Source organism: Periplaneta americana, chromosome 7, assembly GCF_040183065.1.
Source record: "Periplaneta americana isolate PAMFEO1 chromosome 7, P.americana_PAMFEO1_priV1, whole genome shotgun sequence".
Taxonomy (NCBI): domain Eukaryota; kingdom Metazoa; phylum Arthropoda; class Insecta; order Blattodea; family Blattidae; genus Periplaneta; species Periplaneta americana.
The window spans coordinates 119,986,023-120,009,125 of record NC_091123.1 but is presented as its reverse complement, the minus strand read 5'-3'; the positions used below and the strand labels follow the sequence as shown (position 1 = coordinate 120,009,125).

General features: G+C 35.3%; 1 protein-coding gene across 1 annotated transcript in view; it reads left to right on the top strand.

Annotated features, from left to right (window-relative positions):
- Hr83 (Hormone receptor 83) overlaps positions 1–22,676 on the top strand; it is a 36,129-nt gene extending 13,453 nt beyond the window's left edge. Inside the window, exons 3-6 of the mRNA XM_069830085.1 lie at positions 497–592; positions 11,144–11,422; positions 17,032–17,370; positions 22,249–22,676. Coding sequence (XP_069686186.1) covers positions 497–592; positions 11,144–11,422; positions 17,032–17,370; positions 22,249–22,481 — 947 coding nt within the window. The 3' untranslated portion in view covers positions 22,482–22,676. The remainder of the gene's footprint in view (positions 1–496; positions 593–11,143; positions 11,423–17,031; positions 17,371–22,248) is intronic.
- Positions 22,677–23,103: the final 427 nt, after the last annotated feature.

Below are 23,103 nucleotides of genomic sequence, written 5' to 3'. Positions count from 1 at the left end.
TCTATTCCATTTCAAGTGCTGATCAACAATTATTCCCAGGTATTTCACAATTATTATTATATTTACGGTGTCTCATTACTGGATGAACTAGCTCATATCTAGTGAATATAAACAAAACCCATCAGGTAATTTAGAAGAAATAGATGATATAATAATGTCAAACGACTTATTCATAGCCCTCCCCCTATCAGCATTGCTGAGGGGTTGTTTTTTTGTCTTGAGTATAGGCCTAATACTTCCTCTTTCATGAAAAAGTAAACTAAGAATCATAATCTAATAATTTATAAGTTATTTACTTCATAAATAGTTCTTTTTTTGCATTCAATTTTTATTTTCTTGTATTTTTTCTATTGTGATGATATCACTTGTATTTTCCAGCTGAAATATTCATGCAATATTTTTTAAAAGTTACAGATCAATAGAATAATGTAAGCGTTTTAGTGTGTATACGCCTATTATTGATAGGCTAATCTGTGAATTCTTTTGTTCCACGCAGCTGGCAAAGGGAATTGCGTAATTGACAAAGCGAGACGAAATTGGTGTCCCCACTGCAGGCTACAGAAATGTTTCGCCGTGCACATGAATACAGCAGGTAAGCTGTAGACAATGAATACAGTTCCAAAGCTTTTAGAGTGAAATGCTCGATTTGTAAAAGACTGAAAATTGATTATCGTCTACGATAGGAATTCCCTTGCTTGCTCAAGCGTTATTCGAATGACTAGAGGGATTTAGTTCAATAACCGGCAGAAATTGTGACACTCTGAAGTAGGACTGTGAGCGTTAAGCATATTTCTTTTCAAAGACTTTCATTTTCGATTTCAATATAGTATCTCTATGATCGTAGTAGTAGTAATAGTAGTAGTAATAGTAGTAGTAGTAGTAATAGGATTAGTAGTAACAGTAGTAGTACTAGTAATAGTAGTAGTAATAGTAGTACTAGTAATAGTAGTAATAGTAATAATAGTAAAGGTATCCCCGTAACATGCCATGAAGGCACTTGAGTGTCATGGAGGTAGAGCCCCATGCTTTCTATGACCTCGGCACTAGAATGAGGTGGTGTGGTCGGCACCACGCTCTGACCACCTTATAGTAATAGTAGTAGTAGTAGTAGTAGTAGTAGTAATAGTAGTAGTAGTTATAGTAATAGTCGTAGTAGTAATAATAGTAGTAGCAGTAATAGTAGTAGTAGTAATAGTAGTAGTATTAGTAGTAGTAGTAATAGTAATAGTAGTAGTAGCAGTAATAGTAGTAGTAGTAATAGTAGTAGTAGTAATAGTAGTAGTAGTAATAGTAGTAGCAGTAATAGTAGTAGTAGTAGTAGTAGTAATAGGAGTAGTAGCAGTAATAGTCGTAATATTAGTAGTAATAGTAATATTAGTAGTAGCAGTAATAGTAGTAGTAGTAGCAGTAATAGTAGTAGTAGTAATAGTAGTAGTATTAGTAGTAGTAGTAATAGTAATAGTAGTAGTAGCAGTAATAGTAGTAGTAGTAATAGTAGTAGTAGTAATAGTAGTAGCAGTAATAGTAGTAGTAGTAGTAATAGGAGTAGTAGCAGTAATAGTCGTAATATTAGTAGTAATAGTAATATTAGTAGTAGCAGTAATAGTAGTAGTAGTAGCAGTAATAGTAGTAGTAACAGTAGTAGTAGTAACAGTAGTAGTAATAGTAGTAGCAATAGTAATAGTAGTAGCAATAGTAATAGTAGTAGTAATAGTAATAGTAGTAGTAGCAGTAATAGTATTAGTAGTAATAGTAGTAGTAGCAGTAATAGTAGTAATAATAGTAGTAGTAATAGTAGTAGTAGCAGTAATAGTAGTAGTGGTAGTAGTAGTAGTTATAGTAGTAGTAATAATAGTAGTAGCAGTAATAGTAGTAGTAATAGTAGTAATAGTAATAGTAGTAGTAGCAGTAATAGTAGTAGTTATAGTAGTAGTAGAATTAGTAGTAGTAATAGTAGTAATATAGTAGTAGCAGTAGTATTAGTAGTAGTAGTAATAGTAGTAGTATTAGTAGTAGTAATAGTAGTAGTAGTATTAGTAGTAGTAGTGTTAGTAGTAGTAGTAGTAGTAGTAGTAGCAGTAGTATTTTATTTTTGTGAGCTAAAACACTGTCAACTGGAAGATCATTCAATGTTGACTATCAATAGGCTATAGGCGATAAATAGAAACAAAATTGCGTGTAATCTTCTATCAGGCAAGTCCCGTAAATCCAGCTTTATTTATTTCCGGGGATAAGCCAAACTAAAGGCTGGTTTATAATAAACCGGGAACGAGAAGCGGAGGACGCGAACGTGAAAATTTTTGATACACAATAAACAAAGAACGGAAACGACTATGCATATCGATATGTACGAGTAGCCTATATCAATAACGATATGCGAAGTCGATATTACGCATTCAGATGTTATTTGTGTATACTTGACCAATGGCGTTCTCTCATGAGTAAAAGCCAGCTTACATGAACACAGTGTAACCAACTTCAACATTTATGGCACGGATTATTTAATTCACGTGGTCACATATTGTCGTTGTTCCTGCAATAACTCATAAGTGCAAAATATAAAATTTTTCAGTAGGAATAAAAAAGACATTTATTCATTCTATGGCAGTGGTGCATAGGAGATTATGAATTCTTACATTTTCAAAACAAAGGAATATAATTACATATAGGAGATTTTATTATGTGCTGTATCACTATTTAAGTTATTCAATAGAACAAAAGTCTGAAAAACGACAAGTATGTCACATAGGAGTTATTGCAGGAACAACGACGATATAACTTAGGCCTACCTTCACGCTGTATACATTAAAAGTGATTCTGATAAATTTATGGGTTAGTTACAAGCAATGGATGAAAAAGAAATTATATCACGGACTCCTTGGTATAAAATACACGATGACCTTGATTTTTATGACAACAGAATGAATCTAGGCCGACAGGGTAATTCCAGAAGTAGGCCTAATGCACAAATTTACTTCATTGGCACGCATTTGATTTTTTCAATTCACTTACATCAGGATCGTTCGAAATAGTTCCCTTGGAGTGTTATGCCTTCTTCCCAACACTGTGGTAACTTTTGGATGCCACTTAATTATTTTCCTTTGAAGTTTAGGTCTTGAATGCGTTGAGTCACAGCTGTATTCAGATCTTTAACACTGCAGAAAAAGTTCACCCCGAAGTGAAGTTTTCATTTTCGGGAAAAGATCTAGTCAGGTGGATTCATGTCCGGACAGCAGACTGGCTGAAGGAGTGTTTTCCACTTGTAATCGGTCATACGGCATTCACTGGCTCGGGGATTTGCGGTCTTACATTATCGTAGAGAAGCAGCACACCAGACTCCAATAGCTGCAGTCGATTCTGACATATTTTTGGGCGCAGTTTCCTACGGACTATGTGTATACCTTATTTTATTTCAAGGAGTGCAGTTCGGTGGCTTATTTGAACACCGAACTGCACTCCTTGAAATAAAATAAGGTATACACATATCATCCGTCTGTCTTCTTCCAAAACATTGGCAACAATTATCTCTGTACTGAAGTCCAGTGTAGATTTCACTCTTACAGTGCGTTGGTTGTCTTTTGAAGTAACAGGGTGGGGGGTTTTCTTTTTTAATAATTATAGAAAAGAGTAAGTTTATTGTGAAGGCTTAGTCACTCACGGTTGTGAGTAGTACCCAGGTGGTAGTGTACTTAGAGTTCGAAAAGAGAACGAAGCATTCCTCTTTCTTCAACACGTCTATTATAATATCATACACGTAATATACGATTCGCTGTATGACATTTATCATTCTTTTTCCTAATAATGCATGATATCGCAATACTTTATACATTTATTAAATTCATATAAATGATCTTACCCATTATTCCCATCATTTTAAAAATTAATAGCCACGGATGCACGATAGTATTACACCCTCATGTTAAATTTGCGTTCCGTGAATATAAGAGACGAGTGCTAGTAGCGCTAATTACTCTAGTTGCTAATATACAACCTACTATTTCGTCTGTAAGTTGATGTTACAAAAGATAATGCAATGAGTGACGTAATATGCATACATACATACATACATATATTATATATATAATATCTGTAAGAAATACGGTGCATAATATTAACAGTTTCACAATATTTATACGGGTACAAAACTTTCAGCACCTCCTATACACGTGTATTCACCACTATCTCATACAACTCACTGACACGAACAGTAAACATCGCTTTATCAGCTTAGTATTTACTCATAGGTCACAATGGCCAAAGGGAGACGGAACGGTGATTCACTTTCTTTCCGGACGCAGATTTAACCTGGGCGCGTAGCACAGTGTCTAGCCCGACTGCTGATGACCGCTGATTGATATAAATGTCATAAAACAGTTTTTGAAGTGTTTTTAGTACTGTTTGATCACATTCATATAAAGATTTACAATTAAGATTAATTCTTCAAAAGTGCACGGTGGACGCACCATGGTACTTAAAGAGTTTGTACGAGATAATAATTTAAAGTCAAAAAAGTCTCACGATAATAGTAAGTCTGAATGTTAAAGATGCGTTTGATGCGTCATGTTGGTCTAACATAGTGCTTAAAGTCACTAAACTGTCCAAAATAACGTGTACAATTGATTAATAAGTTATTTCAAGGATAGAACAGCAATACTAAACGTTAACACAATCCAAGCAGAAAGACAGGTAAAGAAGAGATGTCCCCTAGGATTCAGCAGTAGTCCGGGATTCTGGAATATTCTGTACAATGATCAACTAAGGGCCATGTTCTCAATAGTAGTTTAAACTGTGTTTAATTTAAATTGATTGAAATGTACCTAATCCATGGTTTAAACCATGCTCTGTATTTTCAACACTATCTTGAAGGTAGATTAATTTAAACTTAAACATTGAGGTTCTGAATTTAAACCATTCAGTTGGTAATCCTGTATTTCTGATTAATTTTTCATTACTGAAATTTTATGTTAATTTTAATTTATTTTAACTTATTTCGTATTAAGATCAAAATTTTACTTAATATCTTGCAAGTTAAACAATATTATGTTCATATTATTGCATTATGATGTAAAAAACGAAAAACAGAAGACTGAAATCACGCAATTTGATTCCTTCGCTTATATGATGACAATATTATCATATACAGGGTCTTTCATAAGTAATGAGTCTATCGAAAAATTAACTATGTTGGATAATTTTTTGAAATGATGTTCATTCTCACGAGAAAGAACCCTTACCCTTACATATTTTTTCTCAAAATAGACAAATCTTGTATGTATGTATGTATGTATGTATGTATGTATGTATGTATGTATGTATGTATGTATGTATGTATGTATGTATTTATGTATGTATGTATGTATGTATGTATGTATGTATGTATGTATGTATGTATGTATGTATGTATGTATGTATGTATGTATGTTCTATATATATATGGTGAACGTTAAATATCCTTGCAGATTTTCAGAGCGAATAGCTCATGCTGTATGTAACAAAAACGTGTAATACCATATAGGTGGAAATTTCATACTTCTGTCAGAAATTTTTTTTCTCAAATGTTCAACACCTTCTTATCCGATAACTATTGCGAGTAGGATCGTGATTTTTGCCCATTTCGATTGAAAATCTAATAGAGAATCATTTATCCCTCTGTCGTATTTTTATAGCGTGGACGGGTTTCGTGTAAATTTAATTGAAAACTACTCATTTCAACACACTAAACGATAGGAACAGATTGCAACGTTTTAGTCAGAGAGGGAGGTGGGAGGTAGTTCACTTAGAGAGACAGATCTGAGTTCGTTGGTCCCTTATATCTATATTACGAGAAGAATTAGAAGAGTTAGCGGCGATGTTACCAAACTGTTGAAACTTCCAACTTCATTTTCTAATGAAGCCTTGCCCCGAATAGAGATCTAAGCTCCAATTCTATTCTTTTGAGAAATTTAAGAAAAACTAACTGGAGCTAGATTCGTCTTCCACAACGAACGAACTTCGGCTTAGAAATTTCAGTCTAATGTAGTTGCTATAGCTACCGACAGATTTCCCCATATGATAGAGAAACTATCATAGATTCCTATTCCACCAATAACTTGTTTTCGACGATTGTGGCGCTTAGATCCCTATTCGGGGCAAGGCTTCAATTAATCGTGCATTTAATCACAAAATATAATATAGGTTTGCTATTGATTTAATTGTACCCTATCGTTCCTTTTAAGCTGCAGGAATATTTCACTTCCATTCTCTCTCTCTCTCTCTCTCTCTCTCTCTATATATATATATATATATATATATATATATATATATATATATATATATATATACGTATATTATATATCATATCATACAATATATTATCTTATTTAAAGAGCAAATCGCTACCCAGTTCCCTTAAAAAACGGATACATTGACGCCTGAGCAGTTGAATAATCTATTAATGATTAAGGTAAGAGAGGTACAGTTTTTTTATGTAATTCATTAATATATCAGCCTACGAATATTTATGCGTGCAATTTCTTTATAAGGTTTCTATAATTTCTTTACGTTGCTATGACGATTTTGTGGTAGACGTGCCGATTAAGTGCAACTTTCTGATCAACAAATAGTACATAAAAGTGGTAATTTTCATTTAAGTGTAGACTATACACATAATATTCACATGTAAGTTACAGTAAAATGAGCTTTCGAATATTCACATCGTTGACACTATTTATTGTGGGGCCACACACGCCCCTCGCCCCATTCGAGGTGTGAACCATGTCAGCCAAAGTGCACGTGAATAATTTAATTCAGCGCTGTGAATGTTGAAAGTAATTACCGCAGTTACGTGTGACCCTGACAGCTTCCAACTTTATTACGTATCCTTTCAAACTGCTGCGCTTTTTGTTTCGCCAACCAAACCTTGCATAATTCACTGCCCTCTCAATAATGCCACATTAATTATTGCGGCTTGCTGGCACAGGCAGGCGGTCTGCTCCCAGCGCATATTAGCAACCAATGCTCACACACCACTTGACGTATTGATTACACGCCCCACGTCACCCCAGTCACCCCGGACGTGAGATATTGGTCTTGTGATGTGTGATTTATGGTCACTCCCACTTCCAGAAAGTGTCCACTCATTCAATTCATTTCAGCTTACAAAAATGTTTGAACACTCCACTCTGCTATAACGCTGGCTACTAGCGTTTCTGCTTCCTATCTCTGAGAATCCAGTTATCCTCTCCTAGGGTTACCAGGTGTCCCGTATTGTAAGGGACATTCCGTATTTGAGACTGTCTTGGGACTGTAGTACTGTACTGACGGCTGAGCCGGCGTGCACGGCTTACTCACGGAAAAAAGTGAAGGAACTGCATACTTCTATATGAATTACGCTTATGTACATTTCTAGAGTCTTTAACAGCAATCATTTCTAATTATTATTAAGGATTTATCTAGACTCGATAACAATAATAATTGTTCATTATTTATTTATTTGATTTGGATTGATTGTTAAGCTGTCCTTGAGCTAATCTATTACCGGTATCTGACAAAGTTTGTCGATAGAATGATTCTGCTGTGGCTCAGATGATTATAATTATTCATTTGCTCCTTGATGAAGTCATTTCATTTTTCACAGCGAAGTGGAGATTTCTTTCTCTTAACAGAAAGTAGGAATCGATGGATTGATGGACGGATGGATGGGCGAACAAACAGACAGATATATAGGGATAGATAGATAGATAGATAGATAGATAGATAGATAGATAGATAGATAGATAGATAGATAGATAGATAGATAGATAGATAGATAGATAGATAGACAGACAGACAGACAGACAGACAGACAGACAGACAGACAGACAGACAGACAGACAGATAGATAGATAGATAGATAGATAGATAGATAGATAGATAGATAGATAGATAGATAGCGTAAGAAAGTATGTAAATAAAGAAATAAATAATAGTTATTTATGGTACTTGTGAGGTAACTGTATCTTTATTGCGCGAGTGCAAAGATTTAAGCACGAAGCGTTAACCGAGTGCTTAATTTACACGAGTGCAATAAAGATCACGCTCAAAAGTACCATATGTAATTTTATCTATAACCATAACAAAAAATTCTATTTTGTAAAAGAAAATATGTTGAAAATAAGTCCTCATATAATCAGATGTCATGGCATGGATTTTAGAATCGATACGCGTATGATCGTCATTCGTTTAAAAACACAAAACAAATGGTGAATGTTTTGAGAGTGGATAGCATCTCTCAATAGAAGTAACCAGAGAATGTAGTAGTAAACAAAGGTCCAGGATATTACGGAGGCTATCATTTTACTTGTGTTAGGAAGTACGCACAGTATTCAGTGGTGTAGGCTGTCTTTCTGTTTATGCATGACGGGGCACTACCCATTTTCTACGCCTCGTGCGATAATATCTAACCCGGAGGTTTGATGGGCGATGAATTGTTCGAGGATGTCCAGTAACATGGCCTCCCCGATCACTTGACCTAAATTCTTTGGATTTCTTGTCTATGGGGACATTTAAAGACATTGATGTATGCCACACCCATCAACAACGTGCAAACGTTACAGGAGCGTGCATGTGACCAAATCCGACAATAGCCAGGTGTGGTCACAAAAGTTCGTGATTCACTGAGGAGAAGGGCTGAGGAATTTCTAAAAATGCGTGGTAACTACATAGAGCACCTTCTGCAGTGTCTACGTAGCAGACAGGTGAATATCGCAGGCCACAATACAGCATGGCCCATATCTCAACAAATATTTGTTTCCGGACACATTTTAATAGGAATTTTTTTCTAGTTTCGACTAATGTTACCTCCTGTAAAAATATGCGATACTTTTTTTAAACACCCTGCAGAATTGAACTAATGGAATATTTTCTTTCATGTAGTAGGAGGAAGGATGCTAACATTATTTACTGCAGTCAATTCAGTGATGTATTTTATAGACTATCTCTTATCCTGTCTTTCCTTACCAGTTAACCCAAAGAATACTGTTTTCTCTGTCGCAGATTGGAACTTGCACTCAACAAAGTGAAATGAATCTTTCTTTATACTGTAAATTATGGCTGTTATTAATATTTAATCTTTATTTGTGGAAGTCAGTGAAATTGCATTTTTAATTTCACTAAGGTAGACTTCGATTCTTAGGATAAAAATCCACTTTTTTACTTAATGTCTTTCAAACTTTGATGACATGATTCTTGGAAGTAAACTAAGCAATTTATATAATTCAAACTTAAAAAATCGATTTTGGGGACCCAAATAAAAACTATTTTTCGGAAAAAATTAATAAAATTTTGGACCGACCTAACGCCATTAGAAATTGACAAGGGCAAAACTTCTTCCGCCAAAATGATCCCCTATATATGGAGAATGTTACATATCAAGATTATTTATCTTGAACCATTCAAAAGAAATTCCACATTAGGCCTATATAAGCACTTTAAAGAATATATATATTTGTATATTTTTTGGATAAAATAATTATAATCGATTGACAATAATTTCAGTTCACAGCATAGCCATAAGTTTAAGCTTTAATTTGGTACCTCAATGAAGTCTTTGTCCAATTGGAAGTCTACTGTTTGTCCGTCGGAGGGATAATAAATGTCGAAAAATCTGAAGTAGGAGAAAACAGACACTGAAGATGAAGTAAGGTATAGAAAGTACAGTGCCCTTAAATTATAAATGCACAAATAATTATGAAATTGTTTAGATAATGGGTAAAAGTTATATATTTTTGAAAACGAGAAGAAATGAGCTTCCAGATGAGGTAAAAACATTATTTACAAAATTTTGAAGAAATCTGACATTTCTGATCTACAGGCCTGCCTTAAGGCCTGTTCCGTGGGCACTTCATGAGAATCTTGAACTAACACTGAACTCGCACAACTAGCCAGTTTTCTTTTTAATGTAGCCAGCAATCCGTAAGTACACTTTTTTTGGGGTTGGGAAAATACAGGAAAACTAAATAAGGTACAAACGGACTTTCTGAAACGAATACTTGGAATTGGCAGAAGCACAGCTAACTGCGGGGTGCTAAAGGAGTTTGGGCTTCAAAACGAAGTAATTCATATGAAAGTTAGGGTGATAAAATACTGGTTAAAAACTATATTTGGGGATCAGTCGCTTCTACGGTCGATTTGCTACAAAGTTCAACAAAGAGAGGGGTGGGTTTATAAACTGCAGAGAGGGCTGCATCATATAGGAGTGGGATGGGTGTGGGAGAAAGGAGAGATTAACAGGAGGAATATATGGCGTAATGTGAAGATGCGTTTAATTGATATCGAGAGGCAAGAGATTGAGCTCCAGTGTTCGGAAAAGTCCTCACTATATTTACAATCAGATGTCATGCTTAACTGGGGGAGGTGTGACTACGTAAATTCTTGTAACAAAGACAGCAGAGCAGGTTTAGCGTGGCTAAGATTGGGGGCATGGAAGGGTAATAAAATTGTCAACGAAGAAGGGGAGCGCCTTTGTCCGCTTTGCAAAGAAAAGGATTCCTATAAGCATATTTTATTACTGTGTGTTGAATTGGAAATTGTACGGAGAAAATATTTACCACCCTCGATGCTAAGTCAGAGTAAGAGTTCGCTTGCATGTCTTGACCTCATGGGGAATAGAGAATAGGAACAAAAGACTGGATTATTCCTCTTGAAGGCGAGAAAGATTAGAACTGCAGCTGTTGAAGTTTGCGACGCGAACTGAGGAAGGGATAATAGTATCCACCCAACTGTACACTTTTATGTCTTTTAGGTTAGGATATATTATATAATGTGTTTTATTGTGCCATTTCCATTTTAATATGTGCGTTCTTTTAGAGAGTAGTTGGATGTATCATAGGTGGGTGGGGTGAAACCTACAAAGTAGGACTTATGTCGGGTACAAAGCACTTACGGTCAGAAGACCCGTGCATTGGATTTTAGACCAAATTATGATAATATAAAATTTTTATGTATAATATTACTCAATAAATCCATCCATCTATCTAAAAAAAGCACAGACAAACAAAAATTGAGATAGTATCCACTTCCTTGCCGGATATCATAGCCATGTTAATTGAATTTATAGCGCCATACGCTACCAATTGAGCCATCGCAATGGAAGATACTTTCAAAAGATATTCATACTTTCTTTCAGCTGTGCAAGAAGAGAGAGGCCCACGAAAATCAAGCAAATGTAAAAATGTTAACAACACTACAACGACGACGAGAGCCGCTTCTTGTTACCGATCGAGTAGTGGATCAGTTTTATGCCACGCGACTCAATTCTCCGTCCTCGGAGGGAGCAGAATGCACCATGCAGAAGACACCAGTCCGTTCAAGAAAGTGATGCCCAACACTAGCAACATATTGAGGGATGCAATTCCTTATGCCTTTCCTACTGTAACTTTACAAGTACCTACCAGAGGCCTTCAAGGTAATTGTTTTTAGATTCTTGAAAGAGAATACGAATTTTGGCTAATTGCAATTGCCTGACAGAATTAGGATCTTAATTTTATATAATTATCTGATAATGATAGTTAAAGCATAATTTAATATTTAATCTTGGATCTTAAGTGAAGTTTAATAGCTTAAGGGGTTAGGTACAACTTACAGCAGTAAAATTTTGGAAATATTCAACATTTTTTTCCTCCATTACTGTATCTTGTACAATAATGAAAATTGGTATGTGTAAAACACTGTCCTTCTGCTAGATGAAACAAATATTTTTACGATTTTAAAAGAATTGTTTATATTTCAAAATTCAAAATGGTGGCAGTTCACTGCGCAGTGATGAAGCGTTTCCCTCATAACTAAAAAACTAACCAACATTCTATGATGAAACTTTTTGTGCGTATTTATGCATGTCATTTCTGCACTATGTTGCAAAATAACTTCTCTATCTTTGATAGACTGTCTGATAAAAAGTAAATTCATTCAAAAATGGTCAAATATCACTATTTTCTTCTAACACAAAATAAAAAAAAAATATTATTTATTAAGGAATGCAGTAGACAGAGCATGATATTGTAAACATGAGTTTCAGCAATAAAATGAAAGAGAGAGAACATGAAAAAGTTAACAAGATTATGAGTTATGAGGGAAACGCTTCATAACTGCACAGTGAACTGTCACCATTTTGAATTTTGAAGAAAAGAATAAGATAATTTTTTTAAATCGTAAAAATATGTTTTTTTTTTTTCATATAGCAGAAGGACAATTTTCATTATTGTACAATGCACAGTAATGGAGAAAAAATGTTGGATATTTTCAAAAATTTTACTGCTGTAAACTGTACCTAATCCCTTAAGTACAGTACATGGTAGGCCTACATCCAGTGAGGAAGTGAACGAAGAATCGACGTGACTGCATTTAAACCTCCCTCTCTTGAAGGTTACATCATAGACCTCCTGTGAGGTTCGAATCGCATGAACATCAGCCAGAAGAAGTACACGAGGAAAAAAAGGAATATATATGAACCTCCAATCAATTTTTACAAGGACAAATACAATTTGAAGTCCATCGTCATTACGGGACTAATGATAGGAGCCTGTAAGATCATACCCCGGTTCCTAGTCGTCTTCTGTAAATCTTTTGGCCTGCATAAAGACATTTTAAGAGATCTAACAATTGCAACTCTCACTGTATCAACATATTTTATTAAGCTTCAAGGCATTTACTGCATATTTACTGTATTATGGTATTCTTTGTTTATGGAAACCTGTAGTGACTACAGGAAGGAATTGAAATAAAGTAAAATACAGTTAGAATGTTTGCACGTTAAAATGTTATGATAACAGTAACCAGTGAAACATCACTAATAACAAGCTATTTTCTCCATTTTATAGTAGATACGATTATTGGTCATTTTTCTTAAATATTCAGTTTCACAAAAATAATAAAATTATCCAAATTAGAACGATTTTGTAGTGAATATCTATATTAGGTTTAATTTTATGCACATTAATAATATTTAACATTAAATTTTTAAAGATTATTTTGTAATTCGTTGTGATGGTTGTCGTCCGATAAGTCTAATGTTATATCAATGTAATTCATTTGATTTGTGGTTTTCATTCAAATTACTTATCTAACTAATAAAAAAAACAAATTTTACAACATATAATAATTTGTTTTTAATGTTATTTCCGTTGCGAACGTTTTCGCCTTAATGGCATCTTCAGTCATTTTCATGCAGTACAGATACCATAGGCTATAAGACAAAATCAGCTGTTACAAGCCATCGGCCATTCAATACTTTGTAAGTAAACCTACAATTTACCATGCAATTATATCGCAATAACATCACAACATATTAGAACTTAGCACGTTTTATTACAAAACCAACATTTCTAAATAATGCAAGGATTCTAAAACTACACGTGACATAGACAACGAACGTGCACCCGGCCTTAACATCCATAAAATATAGGCCTACAACATTACCATCAAAATACATTAAAGCATAACACCTTTAATTACAGAATTCTGACCACTTCAGCAGAAGATTAAAAAAAAAAAAAAAAAAAAAAAAAAAAACACAGCTTTTCACATCAAAGAGACATATAAGACGTCATACACTCGAACTCAACTTATGAAACATCTAATAACGGCTGTATACTACGTATACATAACAACGAACTATTATATAATACATTCATAAAATCTTTCCAAATTCTAACAGACTACATAAAATATCACAATTCGATATAATAAATTTACAAAAATAATCGCATTATTCAACTATAGAATATGCCTGAAGATGCCATTGAATTAAGGCGAAAACATTCACAATAGAAATAATATTAAAAAGGAATTATTATATGTTATAAAATTGTTTTTTTTAATTAGTTAAGTCATTTGAATGACAACCAGAAATCAAATTAATTACATTGATTTTTGAAGACTTGAAGTTAATTTCAAACTAATATACTTAAGTTATAAATAAAGATTACATTTATTTAAGCCTAAATAGTTTATTACGAATGACTTTCCGAAACATACATCCATTGTAACATTTAGATGGAATTGTGGTGGAGCACCATCCTGCTGAAATGTTAAACCTGACGGAAATTGTGGAATAGCAAAGTTCTCCAACATATCAAGGTACGTGATTTACGTGGGCTTGTAGCAAATGATTCACGCACCTGGTCCACAATTATTTCGGCCATATGCTTTTTAGAATGTTTGGAATCAAATTTCTATTTCTCGTAGAGTTATATCCCAGTCGTAAATGGATTTGCATGTAGGAGGATCCACGTTCCATTCCATCCGTATACGCCACTGAACACGCGTAACTGAATTTAATTCTGCAAATCAGAGCACGCATTGAACTTTTTGCTGTACCTCCACATCTCTATTGACAAGGAACTAGACTGATAAATAATGCAAATTTTCATTCATGCAACAATAACCTTGAAACGAAACATTTCATAGAACAATGGCCGTCTAACAATAAGCTTGAAACAAAACATTGCACACAACACTGGCCATGGAAAAGGTATGAAACGAAATCTTGGAGAGTTTTTCTACTGATTGAGCTTTATCTTAATGAATTATAATATACGGTCGTGAAATTATAAGCTATTATTTCTGTATACTCTTAGTGTGAACACGGTGTATAAGTAGAAACAGGACTGAGTGAAAATCGCTGCGGGAATTGTGTCGTTGCTGCAGTAAGGTCTGTTTAAATGCGTTTCCTTTCTTTCGTCTTCAAAGAAGGAAGAGCTGTCAACGTGTATCCGTGTAAAGACGTGTGTGTGGGTAAAAGGAGGTCGTTTTCAGTATTCTTTTGAAGGAAAGGCGAGCAGATTTTATTGGCCATTGGAAGTAGGGTGTTTATTTACTTCCTTGCCAATAAAAAAAAGGCCAGCTGCTTACTTTGTGCGAAATGTATTAAAGACGGTTTCATTCTATAGGCTATCGGAACGTACGAATATCATATGTTTTCTGTAAGTGAAGAAAATTAGAATCAGAAACATTGTTTTTGCGATAAGTTCTAATTCGTTACTAGGCCCACATTTAATTTTTTCATTTAATTGACGAGGACTTCAGGAAATCCCAATCATTAGATGTAATGCAAATCTGACTTTCAGGTTGTAGCTCCCTGTAAAGCAAGTTTGAATAATTTCAAGGAAAAATTGTTCCGGGGCCGGGTATCGATCCCGGGACCCTTCCCTAAGCGCACGAATGCTCTACCGACTGAGCTACTCCAGGAACTATACACGACACCGTCACAATTTATGTATAGATGTAATGTTTAAACTCCAACTAAAGTAATAAAATACAATATCCAATTTTCTTCAACACTACAATGTATTTTATTTTATATTAGTTAAGGGAGGAAGAAAATATACTAGAAGACCATTAATGCGAGACCTGTGGCACGGTGTTGCGGAACTATGAGGATCCGAGTGCGCGCAATAAAAGGCACAAGTAGCATTGATTTTCAAGTAATTATATTTCTTAAACGAAGAAAAGTGAAACGAACGACTATCACCACGTTTCTTAATGAAATAACCCTGCAGATTTTCAGAACGAATAGCTCATGTTATATGTAACAAAAACTGCAATACCATATTGGTGGACAATTCACAGTTTTTTTTCAGAAAAAAAAATGTTTTTCTCAAATGTTTAACACACTCTTATTCGGTAACGATTGCGAGTAGGATCGTGATTTTTTGCCCATATCGATAGAAAATCTAATAAACAATCATTTATCCCTCTGATGTATTTCAATAGCGTGGACGGTTTTCGTATAAATAAATTAAAAATCACTAATTTCATGCCACTGAACGATGCGAACAGATTGCAATGTCGAAGCCAGAGAGAGAGAGAGAGAGAGAGAGAGAGAGGTGGAATGTAGCTCACCTAGGGAGACAGATCTGAGTTCGCTGACCTCTTACATCTGTATTATGAGAAGAGAGAAGAGTGTGTTAGCAATGATGTTGCCAGAGTGCTGAAACTTCCAACTTAATTTTCTAATTAACCGTGTATTTAATCACAAAACGTAGTACAAGTTTTCTATTAATTTAAGTATACCCTATCGACCCTTTAAATCTGGAGGGTTATTTCACTTTCACTCTGTATATTAAGAGGTAGCATTAGTTGTAAATATATATAGAATTTTTTTTTCTATTTTAATTATAATCTCAAAACGATATTCAACCTCAACTTGGTAACAGTGATTCCCTTGTCATGTTTTTGTATAACTTGAAATTTATCTTCAAGGCTCATTACTTTTCATGCATTTGATGAATTTTAAATTTTAACTGTGCGTAATAGTTTGAAAAATTGCATATTAACAGTTTAAAAGTACTGGGTGTGCATTTCAAAGTGTGTCATGACGTCACTGTTGGTGAGTCAGCGATTTGAAGCGAGTTTCAGCTTTTATGTCAGAGAAGTTGCCTATTAATCAAGGCGTTCAATCTGAACTTGAGAACGTGTACGGTATAACTTGAACGTCGTAGCAACAGATGGCGGTCTATACGGTCTGTGTGCTACTATAACCTCTTTCGAACTGTGTTTTGCGTGGGTAAGTCGTACCCAGGGATTTGTTATCATTGGTTGCGAACGGCAACATTCCACAACACAAAGCAAATGCTCCGTGTCCATGTTGACCGTCGAAGTTAATGTCAACAAATACGTAAGTAATCGTCCTAACTCTCTCCCCATATCCCGACAGTAAGGAAAAAACTCACCTCAGTACGTGTTTCCAAATAGTTCACTTTCCTGTCACTACCGGCGTTACGGTACGTATCGGTAAGTACTCTTCTCAATGAACGCCGTACTTGCTAGGCAACTTATCTAGCACGTAGGTAATACGCCTCTGCGGAAATGTAGGAAGATTGAATTCTCTAGGCTCATCGGCTAGCCACATGACGACATACAGCGAGCCATGATACATTTTGAACTGAACACGCAGTAGTGTATTATGGGCTTATATAGATTTCAGTAATGATAGTTTTACATGAGTTAATTTCTTATGAAACTGAACATATACTGTATATACTCCGCCAACGTACTTTACGTTTAAATCAATTTTAGGGGAGTTCTACCACGAGATCGCAGCACAGATCCTGTTGATGAGCTTGAGGCAGGCCCGCAGGAACGAGAACTTCTGCATACTCTCCAGACAAGATCAGGACTCCATATTACGTCACGTGTGGAACGAACTATTCCTGCTTCATGCGGCATACTGGCCGATAGATGTGTCCGCCCTGATACGGAGGGCCCTGAACAGCGATCCTAAAAGCGCAACAACAGCTAACAGCCTTGCCAACACCACGAGCAGACTGTTGCGGAGATCACTTGAGCTGTGCCAGAATCTTCAGCTGGACGCGGTAGAGCTTTCCCTAATGGAGACACTCATCCTCTGCAGGAAAGGTACAGCGGAATGGTCATTCTTGGCGTTTTGAATATACTATTGTACTGGTGTGCATGCTCACAAGGCGAGATATGTTTTTTTGATTGCACTGTACAACATGAAATTTGTCTTTTTTATAAAAAAAAAAAAAATATATGTGTATTCGATGTATTTTGTGATGGTAAAAAGGAATCTGCAGTTTTTTTTCCAGCACGTATTGTTTCTCCAAAATAAAAAGTTATTTAATGTTAGTGAAATGTTGCACTACTTTCACTTTATGGAATGCAACATGTCACTGAAAGTACACTTTCTTGACAGCCACCTGAACTTCTTTTTACAAAAAAGCTTGGTGCTGCAAGCGATGAACACGGGGAGAGGTTTCATCAACTTTCGAAAAGCGCTTTAGTGGAAGGTAGAACGCAAGTATGTTGGCTGAATATTACAGGTCACTCATCAAAGAAACTACAGAAGCTGTTTACAAAAGTAATAGGTGAAAGAATACATTTTAATTTGTGAATTTTGGCCAAACAAAGGTTGCTTTATGTGCTAGTGTAACAAATTTGTATAAATAAGTGAAATGCGTGTATCATAAAAATGATATATGTTAGAAAATTTTGGTTTTCAAAAATGAACTCAGCACCTCTCATTTAGTTAAAATTACATAATTTCATCTAAAGGACAGAAACAAAGTTTAAATTTGTTGTCCAGTGTTATCTTTTTGATGATTCTGATGGAAGTAAAAAATTCCAATTTATATAGAGTGTAAAAGAATTAGAATCGTTTACAATCGGTTACGAAAAATATAAATTATATATTGCTATTGAACGCCTAGCGCTGTAGTCAGTATGCAAAGCAGCTCGCGGAGTGTCTCAGGTTAGGTGTGACGAATATTCGAGTTATTTCTCACTCTTTGTGGGTGGATGGCAAATTGAGCCCTGCAGGAGTCCTTGCAGGGACGGGATTATCACCGTGTAGGTATTTAATTGATCATTCTTCTTCTCTCACTACAATAAATCAAAGATCCATCGATCCAACCATCTATCCCATTCATTCATTCATTCATTCATTCATTCATTCATTCATTCATTCATTCATTCATTCATTCATTCTATTCTGTAGGTGAATGACATTCAACAACGCTTCATGAATATTTTTGTCTTGTATTAAGTATTGATACTTTACCTTCGTGTTGTACTAGTAAACCATATTGTAAAACTCTTCTGTATGGGTCTATATTTCAAATAAACTGTGACTATAATTAAGTCTTTACAGTAATATTAAGATATTTTTTTACATGTTCCATATTCTAGCTGTGAAGATATGTACGAATACCATGGAATGTAAATAAAGATAATACAATACAATGTACAGCTGTCAAAACAAAAAGTGGCCGCTCTCCTGAAACAAAGTTCCCTTCGGGTGTCTTCGCCACAATTCGGAGACAGGCGATGTTACATGTTGTTGGACCACGTTGCCTGATATCTACAGTTATAATTGAAGTATTCTGTGTGTTATCGATAGCATAATGGTAGCGTTCAGGCCTCTTATTCATGAGGTCCTGCGTTCGACTACAACCACGTGCTTTTTATGTTCTTTTTTGTTCTGTTTTTGAGAGAGACAAACTATACATAATGGCTCCTTTCTCTTTTACGATTATTTTAATAATTAACATCAGGTTCATTAATATATTATGCCATGACTTTATCATTATGATATTGTGGCTGCAAATGGAAAGAAAAAAGATTTTATTCTCAATAAAAATATCTTTCGTGGCATAAACAAAACAAATTTACTGGCGTCGGCCTTAAAACATTCAAACAATTAAGCGTTCAAAAAACAAAACAAAAAGCCACAATTCAATATTTAGTCTATCTTCCTCTTATCTCGATCATCTTGCAGTCGAGTGGGCATAGAATTGACTAGTCTTTGCAAATAGCGACTGTTTTTAGACACGATATTCCAGGCATTCTGAACATACACACATAAGTGTTCTGTCCATGGGCAGGTCTTTCATTGCAAACCCAGCAATCTCCAATCTTTCCTATTTTCTGCCTTCCTCTTAGTCTCCGCATATGATCCACATATCCTAATGTCGTCTATTATTATTTTCAAGCAGAGACCCAACCAATTACTTTTTATCTTTCTAATCAGTTTCAGCATCATTCTTTCTTCACTCACTTTTTCAAACACAATTTTATTTCTTATTCTATCTGTCCACTTCACACGCACCGTTCTTCTCCACAACCACATTTCAAATGCTTCAATTCGTTTCTCTTCATTTCGTCGTAATGTCCATGTTCCTTCCCCATACAATGCCACACTCCACACAAAGCACTTCACTAGTCTCTTCCTTAGTTCTTTTTCCAGAGGTCCGCAGAAGATCCTTCTTCTTCTTCTATTAAAAGCTTCCTTTGTTCATGTTTGCAGTTTTTCTTGGGAAGGATAGGCCTAAATGCGGTAAAATCCCGTTGCTTTCCGCACACCACTATCTCTTTCGCATCTTATTAAATTCCAGGGGGCCCAAGCGTGGAGATGAGGAGAGTGGATTTGACTAATTGGGCCCTCCGGACTTCACCGAAAGTCACGGCAAGGGTTAAATATTAATTAAATCAGGATGTTTTACCCTATCAGAGATCGGGAAATCTCAATTAGCCTTTGCCCCCCGCATCCTGGACTAGCTTCTACGAATCATCAGAAAATCTTAGAGTGTGATTGGGCCAATTTTTCCGAAAATGTTTCCACACTTTTGCCCTCGTAGCTCAGCGGACGAACGTCGGAATTTAGATGTCAACGTCTCAGGTTCAATTCCTCGTTACTCCTTTTCATTTTATTGTGCTTCAAGATAGTATAATGTAATAATACAAAAAGAAAAACTAATACCAGTATTATGCAACTGGATTTTTCCAAATCTAACATTAAATTTATGTTATTTATATCGCTAAAGAACGATTACAATATAAATAACTTGAATATTATTTATACAGTATCACTAAAAAACGATAACACAATATAAATGATAAATATCGGTTTGTTTAATTAATATAAGATAGTATATAATACGTATTTAATTATCTAAATAAAATAACCTATTTTACAAAGAAAGATGTTTATTTGTGTTATGATAATTACTTACATAAAATACAGATTATTTATATTGCGAAAGAACAATAACAATATAAATAACTTGAATATTATTTTATAATGCTAATGAAGGAAAACAATATAAATGATAACTTGAATATTATTTAAATCGCTAAAGAACGATAACAATATAAAAAACGTGAATATTATTCATATCGGAATTTCACAGATTTATTACAGATGTATTTAAGAAATTGTAGAAGAATAGTAATTAGTAACAGTGTCCTATTTATTTTTCTTGGAGCCAAATTTGTAACGTTTAAAAGTGTGGTTACTATGTTGAAGTGTATGTGTTGCAACGGATGCTTGATTTGTTATGTATGCGAGTCAGTTATGGGATGCTTGATGTCGTCGCAATGTCGTAATTATAGTTTGATTGTGTTTGTGTGACTATTGTTTATTAATTTATGATGTATGGTACGGAAAGCTGCATATTTGTGTTATAGAAGTGTTACGTATGTGTGTTGTTAATGTTTTTGTATGTTTCAAATTGATAACTGATATTTGTTTTGCAATCGCAATGCATAATTTACGGATTGTTTATGTTTTGTTTACATCGCGTAAGCTAATTTAATTTTCTTTTCCATTTCTCTTTATGCTTATCTTTTTTGTGTATAAAACTATAGCCATAACATTCATATGTAAAATAGGGCTAACCCCCATTGGAGATACTGTAGCTACAATAGTAATAATTATTATTCACATCGTTATAAAACGATAACAGAATGCAAATGATGACTTGAATTTTATTCATATCTCTAAAGAACGATAACAAAATATAAATAACGTGATATCCATCAAGAACGATAACTGGATATAAATGATAATTTGAATATCATTTACATCGCTAAAGAACGATTAAAAAATAAAATGAAAACTTGAAGAAGGCCCGAACCCAGAACCTTTGAATCATTAAACAAGCACTCTACCGCTGGTCTGCGAGGAGCAGATATGGAACACTTTCATAGTTCCGGAACTGCTTGTACAAGCACATGCATCGTGTAACATCGCCGCGACCCGAAGTGGACTTTGAAAATATTCGCTGTTCACGAGTGCGGCCACTTTTTTTTTTGACAGCTGTACCTACATCTATTATCAGGTAGTGCATCTCACTTGACGATGTGTATCAGAGAAAGAACAATTGTTTAATAGATCTAAAGTCCGAGTAGTGGAATATGTAGCTAATCGGCGATGTATGCAATGAAGGGGAAAAGGAGCTGACTACTCTACCCCATTATCTTCTGGCATAGTTGTCTCATAAGTGGTGCCATGTTGGTATCACTTGTGGGGTCAGATCTGTCTTCGGACAGTTGACTACCCGATGATAACTCTTATGAACGGATTTCGCTATCGTAGCTCCCAGAATTCACCACGATGTTGCTGGGTGAACAACGGTCCCATACATTACTCTAGCTGGAATTTCGCGAGAAAATTTCTTCCCTACGACGACTCCAACCAGCCCGCATTCCGTAACGCGAGTCCTAGACATGATGCCATGGACCACGACGCTACGGCAAGGAACCATCTACTTATTAAATTAACGTTAAATGACTTTATTGATTTCGTATGTTGGATCAAGAAAATAACTATGAACAGTTAGGCATTTAAGTTGCAGCATGATAAAGGTACTGAATTGTTGGAAAGAGTGTAACATTATGATCACAAAGTATGTGTCATATTAATTTCTGGCTTTCAATTTCGGATATATTTCAATTTCGATATCTACTGTGTGTGATGCAAAATATCCTTCTATACAGATCTGGCAGTAACGGTGGAAGACGCGAAACGTCTCGAAGTGATTCAAGACCGGACGCAGATCGCCCTCGCCCACTACGCGGCGCAGTCGGCGCCCCATCAACCCTCGCGGTTTGGCCGCCTGCTGCTGGCCCTTCCTGTGCTGTGCGGGCCCACGTCTCAGGGGCTGCAGACCATGCTGTTCCGTCCCATCATAGGGGACGTCCCCGTCGAACACGTTATAACCACCATTTGAAGAAGATATAACATAATTTGGCAGGATTTTCTACTTATCACATCATATAGGTTTCATACGGGGTGGAAGTGGTATCACTTTGCAGATTGAATGGGGCAATAGGATACATTAAAATACATAAAAAAGATATGCGTTTTGTAATTGAATCCCGCAATCCAAGAGGGGCCCAAGTCCATTACATTGAACGTCTGGGAAATCGAAGAAAATGTTTGTTGTTGCTACAAAATGTCTCTATGTTCTTTTTCTTTTAGTAAATCTCCGTAAGATTCTTGCATAACCATGACAACAAGTTTATACTAGGTACCTATTATTGGAGAAAAATTCCTTCCGGCACTGGTAATCGAACCCAGGACCTCTCAGCTTTTGCGCGCTGAGCGCTCTTTCCATCTGAGCTATGCCGAGACCCTATTCTTGGCCGAACTCTCTTCCTTTGTGTCACTGGACTACTACGTGCATCTTAAACATGTAAGTCATTTATGCAGGAGCGCATATTTAAATGGACTTTATGGCCATTTTCGACAACAGTTTTTGAATTATTGTTGGCATTAATATAATATGTATATATGAAGCCTCACCTTTCTCATTGAATAAAGACTATTATTGTGTAGTCATATAAGAAGAC